General features: G+C 43.5%; 1 protein-coding gene across 1 annotated transcript in view; it reads right to left on the bottom strand.

Moving 5' to 3' along the window:
- Positions 1-5128: 5128 nt before the first annotated feature.
- Positions 5129-12087, bottom strand: part of sash1a (SAM and SH3 domain containing 1a) — a 128071-nt gene continuing 121112 nt past the window's right edge. Inside the window, 2 exon segments of the mRNA XM_072581326.1 lie at positions 5129-7069; positions 7837-7968. Of these exon segments, the coding sequence (XP_072437427.1) occupies positions 6995-7069; positions 7837-7968 (207 nt within the window). The 3' untranslated portion in view covers positions 5129-6994.

The following is a 12087-nucleotide window of genomic DNA, read 5'->3' as shown; positions in this document are numbered from 1 at the left end:
TGATTTTAAATTAACCTGTAGGACTACAACCTGCTGTCATGTGACTTCTGATTTTGTCCATCCCAGTCCAACACTGGCATCTCAACACCAATATCCATTACAAACCTACTGACTCCCACAATTACCTTGACTATCCACGCTCACACCGTTTCCTGAAAAGACACTATTTCTTTCTCCCAGCTTCTCCATCTTCGTAGTAACTGTTCCAATGATACCATTTTCCGCAGTGGTGGTGGTGAGGTTGCGCACAAAAAAGTCCAACCTTTTTCCTCAGCCAAGGATTCCCTCCTACCATGTCCATCCCATCTCCTACTTTTCGATCCCTCCCTGGTCCTCACTGACCATTCCACCAGCCTCCACATCCAAAGGATTGGAATCAGCCATTGCCGTCACCTCCAACATGATGCCACGAACAAACACACATCTCCTTACCTTCATTTGTCAATATTCTGCAGGGATCATTTCCTCTGTGAAACTCTACTCCACTCCACCTCAATTCTCAACACCTCCCCGGAGCCCCACAACAGGTTTGCACGCAATTGCAGAAAAGGTAACAGCTGCCCATTTACTTCTTCCTCCTCACTATCTAAGGCCCCAAACACACCTTCCAGGGTGAAGCAGCAATTTACCTGCCCTTCACTCAACCTAGTCCAAAATATTCACTGTTCACAATGTGGTCTCCTCTACATTGGGGAAATAAAATGCAGTCTAGGTGCTGCTTTACAAAACACCTATGTCCTGTCCACAATAACGACTCTTAGCTTGTAGTTGCTTGCCACTTCAACACACTACTGCGTTCCATGCCAATATCTGCCACAGACCTGTTGCAATGTTCCAGCAAAGCTCAGCGCAATCTCAAAGAACAATGCCTCATGTTCTGCTTGGGAACCCTGCAGCCTCTAGGACTCAACATTAAATTCAATAACTTTAGAAACTGATTCTGACTTCTCATTTTTTTTTTATCCATCCCACATCTCGTCCTGTTATGACATGTCTGCTTTCAGCAGAGACTACCCATTTTCTGCAACCCTCAGATCTCATTGTCATTTATTCAGCTTCTATTCTGCCCCGGCCTGCCATCCACAATCCCCTCATTTACCTACCCCTTTCAAATCTCTCTCTCTCTGTGATGTATAAGACCATAAGACATAGGAGCAGAAACTAGGCCATTCAGCCCATTGAATCTGATCCACTATTTGATCATAGCTGATAGGTTTTTCAACCCCATTTTCCTACTTTCTCCCTGTAACCTTTGATCTCCTTGGTAATCAAGAGCTTATCTATCTCTGTTTTAAATATACACAATAAGCTAGCCTTCACAGCCTTCTGTGGCAATTAATTAATTCCAGAGATTCACCAATCTCTGACTAAAGAAGTTTCTCCTTATCTCCATTCCAAAAGGTCTTCCCTTTACTCTAAGGCTGTGCCCTCAGGTCCTCATCTCTCCTGCCAGTGAGAACATCTTCCCAATGTCCACTCTGTCAGGCTATTCAGTATTCTGTAAGTTTCAATCCGATCCCCCTTCATCCTTTTAAACTCCATTGAGTATAGTCCCCAGAGTCCTCAAATGTTCCTCATATGTTAAGCCTTTCATTCTTGGGTTCATTCTCATGAACCTTCTCTGGACTGACTCCAGAGACAATACATCCTTCGTGAATTAATGCAAAATTGCTCACAATACTCTAAATATGGTCTGACCAGAGCCTTTTAAAGCCTCAGAAGTACATCCCTGCTTTTATATTCTAGTCCTCTTGAAATGAATGCCAACATTGTATTTGCCTTCCTAACTATCGACTCAACCTGCAAGCTGACCTTAAGAGAAGGTAAAAACAATGACTGCAGATGATGAAAATCAAATACTGGATTAGTGGTGCTGGAAGAGCACAGCAGTTCAGGCAGCATCCAACGAGCAGCGAAATCAACGTTTCGGGCAAAAGCCCTTCATCAGGAATAAAGGCAGTGAGCCTGAAGCATGGAGAGATAAGCTAGAGGAGGGTGGGGGTGGGGAGAGAGTAGCATAGAGTACAATGGGTGAGTGGGGGAGGAGATGAAGGTGATAGGTCAAGGAGGAGAGGGTGGAGTGGATAGGTGGAAAAGAAGATAGGCAGGTCGGACAAGTCAAGGAGACAGTAACTGAGCTGGAAGTTTGAAACTAGGATGAGATGGGGGAAGGGGAAATGAGGAAGCTGTTGAAGTCCACATTGATGCCCTGGGGTTGAAGTGTTCCGAAGCGGAAGATGAGGCATTCTTCATCCAGGCGTCTGGTGGTGAGGGAGCGCCGGTGAAGGAGGCCCAGGACCTTCATGTCCTCGGCAGAGTGGGAGGGGGAGTTGAAATGTTGGGCCACGGGGCGGTTTGGTTGATTGGTGCGGGTGTCTCGGAGATGTTCCCTAAAGCGCTCTGCTAGAAGGCGCCCAGTCTCCCCAATGTAGAGGAGACCACATCGGGAGCAACGGATACAATAAATGATATTATTGGATGTGAAGGTGAAACTTTGATGGATGTGGAAGGCTCCTTTAGGGCCTTGGATAGAGGTGAGGGAGGAGGTGATGCATCCAAGGCCCTAAAAGAGCCTTCCACATCCATCAAAGTTTCACCTGCACATCCACCAATATCATTTATTGTATCCGTTGCTCCTGATGTGGTCTCCTCTACATTGGGGAGACTGGGCGCCTTCTAGCAGAGCGCTTTAGGGAACATCTCCGAGACACCCGCACCAATCAACCAAACCGCCCCGTGGCCCAACATTTCAACTCCCCCTCCCACTCTGCCGAGGACATGGAGGTCCTGGGCCTCCTTCACCGCCGCTCCCTCACCACCAGATGCCTGGAGGAAGAATGCCTCATCTTCCGCCTCGGAACACTTCAACCCCAGGGCATCAATGTGGACTTCAACAGCTTCCTCATTTCCCCTTCCCCCACCTCATCCTAGTTTCAAATTTCCAGCTCAGTAACTGTCTCCTTGACTTGTCCGACCTGCCTATCTTCTTTTCCACCTATCCACTCCACCCTCTCCTCCTTGACCTATCACCTTCATCTCCTCCCCCACTCACCCATTGTACTCTATGCTACTCTCTCCCCACCCCCACCCTCCTCTAGCTTATCTCTCCACGCTTCAGGCTCACTGCCTTTATTCCTGATGAAGGGCTTTTGCCCGAAACGTTGATTTCGCTGACCTTAAGAGAAACCTAGTCTAGGATTCCCAACTCCCTTTGCACTTCAGATTTCTGAATTTAGAAAATAGTCCATGCCTCTATTCTTTCTCCCAGTGTATGACCTCACGTTTTCTCACACTGTATTTCATCTGCCACTTTGTCCACTTTCTTAACCTGTCCAAATCTTTCTGCAGCCTCCCCATCTCTTCAATACTACTTGTTCCTTCACCTATCTTTGTATCATTTGCAAACTAAGCCAGAATGCCTCAGTTCCTTCATCCAGATCGTTAATGTATAAAGTGAAAAGTTGTGGTCCCAACACTGCCCCTTGTGGAACACCACCAGTCACCCAGCTTCCATCCTGAGAAAGAATCTTTAATCCCTACTCTCAGGTTTCTGCCAAATAACGGATCTTCTATCCATGCTAGTACCTTGCCTCTCACACCATGAGCTCTCATCTTACTCAGCAGCTTCCTTTGCGGCACCTTATCAAAGGCCTTCTGGAAGTCGATATAGATGATTCTCTGATGTAATTCTTTCAGGCATGGACACTTGCGCGCATTTCTTTTCATAACATTTTAGCCAGTATCAATCCTGTCTGATGCCCTACATGGACTCCAAACGGAGTGTTTGCATAACTTCATAAATGTTCAGCCTTTTGATATTTAGCCTAATTAAGGTGATCCACTTTGGTAGCACTGAATTCCCATTATTAGAGCCAGGAGTGGCCAATATTTTAATCAGTAAAAGTATTAAGAAATCACAAATATGCTTCTCTGTGAAACCTGAAATTATTCAACACCATTTTGTGTTCAGCCAGCTTCTCTATCTCCATCCCTGGGTTCCATCACCAGGAAAGCATTAGTTTAAAAACTCTCATTCTGGCTTTCAAATTTCTCTATAACCTCACCCTCCCTCTCATTGTAGCATCCCCCAGCTCTCAAATCCTCCAAATCTCTGGTCTCTTGGAAAATGGTTTTGGTTGCCCCACCATCAGTCACCATACCTTCAGCGGTCAACGTGCAGCTCCGAATTTCATTTTCTACACTCCTTTGATAAACCCCTTAAAACTTACCTCTTAGTCCAAGCTTTTGGTCAACTTCCCTCACTATCTCCATATGAGGATCAGAGTCATGAATGTTGGAGTGCGTTGATAAGTTTAAACATATGAAAGTACAATGCTTACGATGTGTGGATGCTTGGGAGCTTTAATGTGAAAGTGGAGGCAAATGACTGTTCAATTCTGTGAAAATGAATTGTTTTAAGGGTCAGAGTTCATATTATCTAATGTTGGGTCAAAACAACATTTCTAACAGGTCACGTGACTTAAACTAAATGACTACACAAGCTACCTGGTGAGATCATTGCTGAAACAACTACTTTAAGTTACGCTTTACAATCTGGAGAAAGAACGGCCAGTATTAGTTCAAAAAAGATACATACCACCAAATGAGCTGTTTAGCAGCCAAATTATCAAAGTCAGAGAAAAGTTAATGAGTTAGCCTGTGTCTTGGAATTAAATTCAGAGAATCACACCTGATGAAACTACAGCAAATTCCGAGAAAAAGCTTGCACACCCATCTGTTTAGTAATAAATTTAAAAGAGTGAAAATAGGATCAATTCTTCACTCAGGTTCAGTGTCTGAAAAGCATACTGCTTGGGAAAGGCTTGCAAGTCATAATAAGACATTTTCAAAATGTCTTTTATACCTTTATTATACAAAAAGGGGGGGAAAAAAAGTATGTTCTTTTGTTAGAAGTACACTGGCAGTCCTCTGAATATGTTCAGTAACTGGCCTGTACAGTAACCAAATCATAAAAGTAAAATTTATGGTTTATCAATCCAGTTTTACTCTGGAATCTGACTTGTCCAGCATTCCCATCAGCTGCAGCGTAACAAAATACGCTGTTGTTATAACTAACTGGATGTGAATAGAAAGGAGTAACTTCTCGTTTTTCAGGAAAATTCAGAAATTCATCCAAATGTTACTTTATTGAAAAACATTTCAATATTATTCTGCTAAATGGAACAGATAGGAATATTTACACATACATACCTCACATTAATAAGGCATACCTTTGATTGACTACACTTTATAAGCATGTTTTGCTACCAGTATGTTATAGTTACTTACATTGTTAAGGAAACATATAATAAGTTACTTAAATATTCTCAAATACACAAAGTGCATCAGTTTAATTTTGTGCTGCTTTTCAATATTTTCAATTTGCTATCAACATTTATGATGAGTCTTACATTTTGACCAGATGTTCAAGACACATGATCCAGTTTTTAATTAACATCAAAGCCAAAAGGAGAATCAGAAGCTTATATTAAAATACACTGCAATTGACACGATAAAGCTTCCAGTATCATTAAAATGCTAGGTGGGGAAATATAATGTAATAATCAAAGAATTTGAGTTAGTTATATAGAACATCAAGCAATAGGACTGTGTTATTACATTAGTTAAATATTTGGGATCCGATATTATGGTAACTGGTACAAGTGGTGTGGTGGGTATGTAGATCTCTGGGTAGAGGGAAGATACTGGGAGTTGGGACAAAGCCCACTCCTGCTGGAACGTGCAATATGCAGAGGAGACTCTGGTCAGTGAAGGCACCAAGCCCCCTTCATGGTGGGAGGTAGGGCTACAGTCAACACATGCCTGAGGAGTTTCTGCTGACCACATGGGAATTACATTCTCTTGTGCCTTTGAAAGGCCTAACAGAACACATTCCAACCGGTTATAATTGAAGGAAATTGATGCTGGAGCCAAGGACACAGAAGAAAAGAATTCTTCTTTAGCCAGAGCAGGATTCTTGTCAATTGTGATCAAGGATGATGGGCAATGTGTTGGAGAACAGAACTGCAGCACGGAGCTCCAGTTTAACATCTGTTCCAGTTGTTATGAGGGTAGATGGGCAGCTGCTGTTTCTATAATTCTACAAGGTGAACATTTCCTCGATCTCAAATACACATGAACATATCAGATTGTAAAGAATTGCTTCTGGATAACCCCAGAGATCCACGTTTCACTGCAATCATAAGGCAACATACAATAGAGTGGTGACATGACACAGACAGGCCCAAAACTGACAACAGCACCCAACAACCTGGGAATCATCACAAAACATTAAATGGGTATATTTTAAGCATCAGAGTTATGACACATTTTCACTTCTAAGATACTTTGAATTTGTAATGTTTATTGTGTGCAGCAAAGCAAGTATTGTCAGATAATATCTAGGGAGTGAGAGGGATTTTTCACACAGGATATAGGTCTAGAATAGACAAAGAAAGAGACCTTCATACACTGAGTATGAGTCTAGAATGGACCTCATCTGCAGTTCAATGACAGTGTTTTGTACAATCTGGGCACAGGGCTAAAAACTGTAATTTATTATTTAAACTGCAGTGTCTAATTTCTTGAATCTTGATTTTAATGCGATTCAGTCTGAGCTAAATGCTGACAGTTTCCTCAGTGCCATAAAGTTGGCAGAAACCTGGTTTTCCCAGGAGCCATAATGGCCAGCTAAGAGAACTACCTACATACCGTGAACAAGTTTATGGTCAGCCTTTTAACTCCACTCTGTTTCCTTCAGCTACCTTTTGAATATTGTAGCATTGCTTTATCAACAGCTTCTGCAGTGTAAAGTTTGTCGTAGAAACAGATGAAATAATGAAGGACACACAATGCATGTAACAGCTACTCTCATGGCATGCTGGGCCTTCGATTCCAATGATGGAAAGCTGTCCGTAAATGACTCCTTTAACCAATGCAGAGTGCTGCCTGAGGCGCTGGGGATGTAGTGATCCACACGGCAGTCCTATGAAGATCAGCTCCTTGAAGACTCATTAGATATTTCTAGGGCTGTAGTATTTCTGCTCATCTTATCAAAGGAGCTTGGAATCTAGACATCAGGCAAAAGAAATAGGACAGTGACACTGAATTATGTCCTTGGCCATTGACATCTTTTGTAGTGCTCTCAATTATAAGCAACATTTCAGGAAGAGTACTATATGAATGGTCATTGGAGGTCAAATGGATCAAGATGAATAAACGTTATTCCGTCCCTACTTCAAAGTATTTCATTGTATTCTTTGTACTTTGTCGTTTTATTACAAATTCCTCAGCCAACATACAATATGGTTAAGACCAATGTAAACTTGCCATACTGTAATTAAGACTTTCCCATCAATTTATGATCACATTTTCTTGTATTTCTTATGTAAATGGCTGCAGACTTACTGTTTTTTGATAAATCAAATCTCCCGTGATGTGGTTGCAGTAACAATTAGTTCTCAGTATTGGAATTTACTATGTCCAAATTGAAGTTTTAAACAAAATAAACAATTCGCAAAATTGTCTGTATCGTAACAAGGAAGAAAAATCCTGCATTTGTCTAGTGCCTTTCATAAGCATGCACTTGACATCCATAAAGCATTTCTGAAGTGCTCTCGCTGTTGTAACACAAAGGCAGCAGCCAAATTGTACCCAGGAAGTCAGGGTAAGGGCTGCAAATGGTGGGAAGAGGGGATTAAGGGTGATGGGACTGGGGGAAGGAGGGCCATGGGAGCTGGGGAAAAGAGGGCAATGACCAGTACCAGGAGGGTGGGGGAAGTGGGATGAAGGGACTACAATGCTCACTGATATAAAATTATCGGTTGTAATACTCACCGCCATTCGGTGTTGCTTGCGGAGCTGTCTAACTCTCACGAGCTCCATAGTGGCAGCCACATGCTCTGCAGCATGTCCTAGCTCTTCTGCATACCTCTGTACCAGCACGGTCGGAATCCCACATCGGCCATGCTAGACAACATGAAAGAAGGAGATGGTCCCATCAGAACACTATTATTTTGAATAAAAATGATTCAAAACTTGAATTGGCTGCTAGTTCCAGGAGAGTTAGTTCCTTCCTGACCAGCATTTATGGATCAAATCAAGTTGTACTTGACTACTTTCGAAGGCAAATTATCCTTTCAATCAACGACCAATCATTGTTGAGACAACAATGAATTTTTGAGAGAGTAGACCTATATTGGATGTTTAGTGAACTGCCATATTTGCTATCAGTAAGATCACAGGAAAAGATGGGCAGGCTAAATTCCAAACTCTGTCTCCACCACCTGTGTCTTCATATGCTGACTCTGTTAAAGAAGGGAAAGCGGTGTTCAGTGAAAACTCTCTCTTACCTAGTCTCCTTTGTCATTTCCGCCACCTCCAAACAGACCCCACCACCAAGGATATTATTTCCCTCCCCTCCCCTCCCCTATCAGCGTTACGGAAAGACCACTCCCTCCACGACTCCCTCGTCAGGTCCACACCCCCCACCAACCCAACCTCCACTTCCGGCACCTTCCCCTGCAACCACAAGAAATGCAAAACTTGCGCCCACACCTTCCCTCTCACTTCCCTCCAAGGCCCCAAGGTATCCTTCCATATCCGTCACAAATTCACCTATGCCTCCATACACACCATTTACTACATCCGCTGCACCCGATGTGGCCTCCTCTATATTGGGGAGACAGGGCCGCCTACTTGCGGAACGGTTCAGAGAACACCTCTGGGACACCCGCACCAACCAACCCAACCGCCCCGTGGCTGAACACTTTAACTCCCCCTCCCACTCCGCCAAGGACATGCAGGTCCTTGGCCTCCTCCATCGCCAGACCATGGCAACACGACGCCTGGAGGAAGAGCACCTCATTTTCCGCCTAGGAACCCTCCAACCACAAGGGATGAATGCAGATTTCTCCAGCTTCCTCATTCCCCCTTCTCCCACCTTATCTCAGTCCCAACCCTCGGACTCAGCACCACCTTCTTGACTTGCAATCATCTTCCCGACGTCTCTGCCCCCACCCCCACTCCGGCCCCTCACCCTCACCTTAACCTCCTTCCACCTATCGCATTCCCAACGCCCCTCCCCCAAGTCCCTCCTCCCTACCTTTTATCTTAGCCTGCTTGGCACACCTTCCTCATTCCTGAAGAAGGGCTTATGCCTGAAACGCCAATTCCCCTGCTCCTTGGATGCTGCCTGACCTGCTGTGCTTTTCCAGCAACACATTTTTCAGCTCTGTTCTCCAGCATCTGCAGTCCTCACTTTCTCCTTACCTAGTCTGGTCTACATGTGACTCCAGACTGACAGAAATGTTGTTCATGCTGAAATGGTCTAGCAAGCCACTCAGTTGTATATGCAATACTGGTGAAAAGTCCACAGGAGTGAAGATGGACAGACTACTCAGCAATAATCTAAGCGCCAGAAACGACAACAGCAAACACAATCATGCCAACCCTGTAAAATCCACTTTACTAATAATCCAGGGGCCAGTGCCAACATTAGGAAAGCTGACTCACAGGCTACTTAGGAACAGCCTGACACACCCATATGTTTACAATCATATTTGTCATGTTTAGGATCATATCATAATGTCCTAGATGTCACCGTCACTATCACCATCCCTGGATTCATCCTGCCCCTGTGACAGGATAGACCTATCAGAGGTGATGGCAAAGTCATACAGAGTCAGGAAGGAGTTGCCCTGGGAGTGCTCAGTATTGACTCCATGCCCCACAAAACTTTAGGGCATCAGGTTAAGGAAATCTCCTGTTGATTACAACTGACCACGCCCCATCAGCTGATGAATCAGTACGCCTCCAAGTTGAACAGCACTTCAAGAAGGTGGCAAGAACACAGAATGCACCCTTGGTGGTGGACTTTGATATTGCTGTAGTTCAGTCTGTTGAGCAAATTGGCAGAATCCAGGAGGACATAGTTGCTAGATTGGGTCTGCAACAAGTGTTGATGGAACCAACAAGAGGAAAAAAGATACTTGACCTCAATACCACCAATCTGCCTGCCTCAGATCTATTTGTCCACAACAATAATTGGTAGGAGTGATCACCACACCGTCACCTTGGAGATGAGGTCCCACCTTCACACTGAGGATTCACTTTGTAGTGGTTAGGACTACTGTAGTGCTACATAGGACAGACTTTGAACAGAATCAGAAACTCAAAACTGGGCAACCATGACATTGGTCATCAGCAGCAAAACTATTTGACCACAACTCTCAGCTATACCCATCTTCAAGCACATTCCACACTTTGACATTAGTATCAAACCAGGGAATCCTTGGCCTTGTTCCAAAAAGACAAAGGGTGGGATCAACAAATCCTGTGACTCCTGATATCAAGGGATATACAGGATTGGATAAAGAGACAAAGGGAGGTTGATAGCAGATACCAAGGACTCAAATAGCAGAAGCCCCACAGGAGTATAGAATGTGCAAGAAGAAACTTGCAAAGGAAATCAGGAGAGAGAAAAAAGGGGGGTGAAAGAATAATAGCAGGTAAAATAAAGCAAAATTCTAAATTATTTTACAAGGACATTAAGAAAAGAAACTAGAATAACAGTAGGGCTCATTAAGGATCAGTGGTAACGTATGTCAGAGGATGTAGGTAGCGTCCTAACTGAATACTTTATGTCTGTGTTAAGGAACGATGTTTGTGTAGAAATCAGGAAGAAGGTCTGTGGTACAGTTAAAGATATTAGCATAGTCAGAGAGGAGGTTCTGAGTGGTTTGACAGGCTTAGTAGTAGATAAACCTCCAGGGCTGGATGAAATGTATCCCAGACAGCTGAGAGAGGCAAATAGTAGGGGTGTGAGCAATAATTTTCAATTCCTGCCTGGTCACAAAAAAAGGGTACTAGAGATCTTGAGGGCAGTGAATGTGGTACCATTATTCAAGATGGGATAAACCGAGAAACTACAGATCAGTTGGTCTAACCTCAGTGGTAGGGAAACAATTGGAAGCCATCCTCAGGGACAGAATTAATCTGCACTTAGAGAGGTAGGATTAATCAAGAGCAGTAGGCATGATTTTATTAAGGGGAGATCAGGTTGGACCAACTTGATCGAATCTTTCGAAAAGATGACCAGGTGTGTAGATGAAGACAATGAGTTTAACATGGTCTATCTGGACTTCAGCAAGGCTTTTGATGAAGTCCTGCATGGGAGACTGATAGCAAAGGTAGAAGGTCATAGGATCCAAGGAAATTTGGCCAATTAGATCAGAATTAGCTGAGTAGCAGAAGGCAGAAGGTGATGTTAAAGGGGTATTTTGTGACTGGAAGCTTGGCTCAGTGAGGTTCTGCAGGGATCAGTGTTGGGGCCCTGTTTGTGGTATATAAAAATGGATTAGTCTTTAATGTAGCAGGGGTATCAAAGTTCACAGATGATAACAAAAATTGGTGGAATATTAAATAGTGAAGAGGACAGTCTTAGATTAGAGGAGGATGTAGATGGGTTGGCCAGATGGCTGATTAGTGGGAAATGGAATTCATTCCAGATAAATGTGAGGTGATGCACATGGACAGGACAAACAAGGCAAAGAAATACATAATGATCGGGAAGTACACAGAGGGACCTTTAAATGCATGCCTACCGGTGGTCCTTTGAGGAGGACAGGTGGATAAAATGATTAAGGTGGCATATAGGATATTTGCTTTCATTAGTTAATGCATACAGCTTAAGAGCAGGGAGGTTCTGCAAGAATAGTATAAAATGTTGGTAAGGCCACAGCTGGAGTATTGGGTTAAGTTCTGGAATTGACATTATAGGAAGGATGTGATTACACTAGACAGGGTGCAGAGGGGATTTACTTGGATGTTGTCTGGGCTGGAGATTTTTACTTACGAAGAGAGAGATTGGATAGATTGGTGTTGTTTTCACTGGAGCAAAGGAGACTGAAGGAGGACACAATTGAGATGTATAAAATTATGAGGCTCATAGACAAGAAAAAAACTTTTCGCCTTAGTGGAGTGATCAATGACCGGGGGCATAGATTTAAATTAAAGGGCAGGAGATTTAGAGGTAATGTGAGGAAAAATGTTTTCACCCAGAGGATGGTGGGAATCTGGAACTCACTG

The sequence above is a fragment of the Chiloscyllium punctatum genome, chromosome 11, assembly GCF_047496795.1.
Source record: "Chiloscyllium punctatum isolate Juve2018m chromosome 11, sChiPun1.3, whole genome shotgun sequence".
Taxonomy (NCBI): domain Eukaryota; kingdom Metazoa; phylum Chordata; class Chondrichthyes; order Orectolobiformes; family Hemiscylliidae; genus Chiloscyllium; species Chiloscyllium punctatum.
The sequence above is the reverse complement of the archived record's forward strand: the minus strand, read 5'-3'. Positions and strand labels throughout refer to the sequence as shown.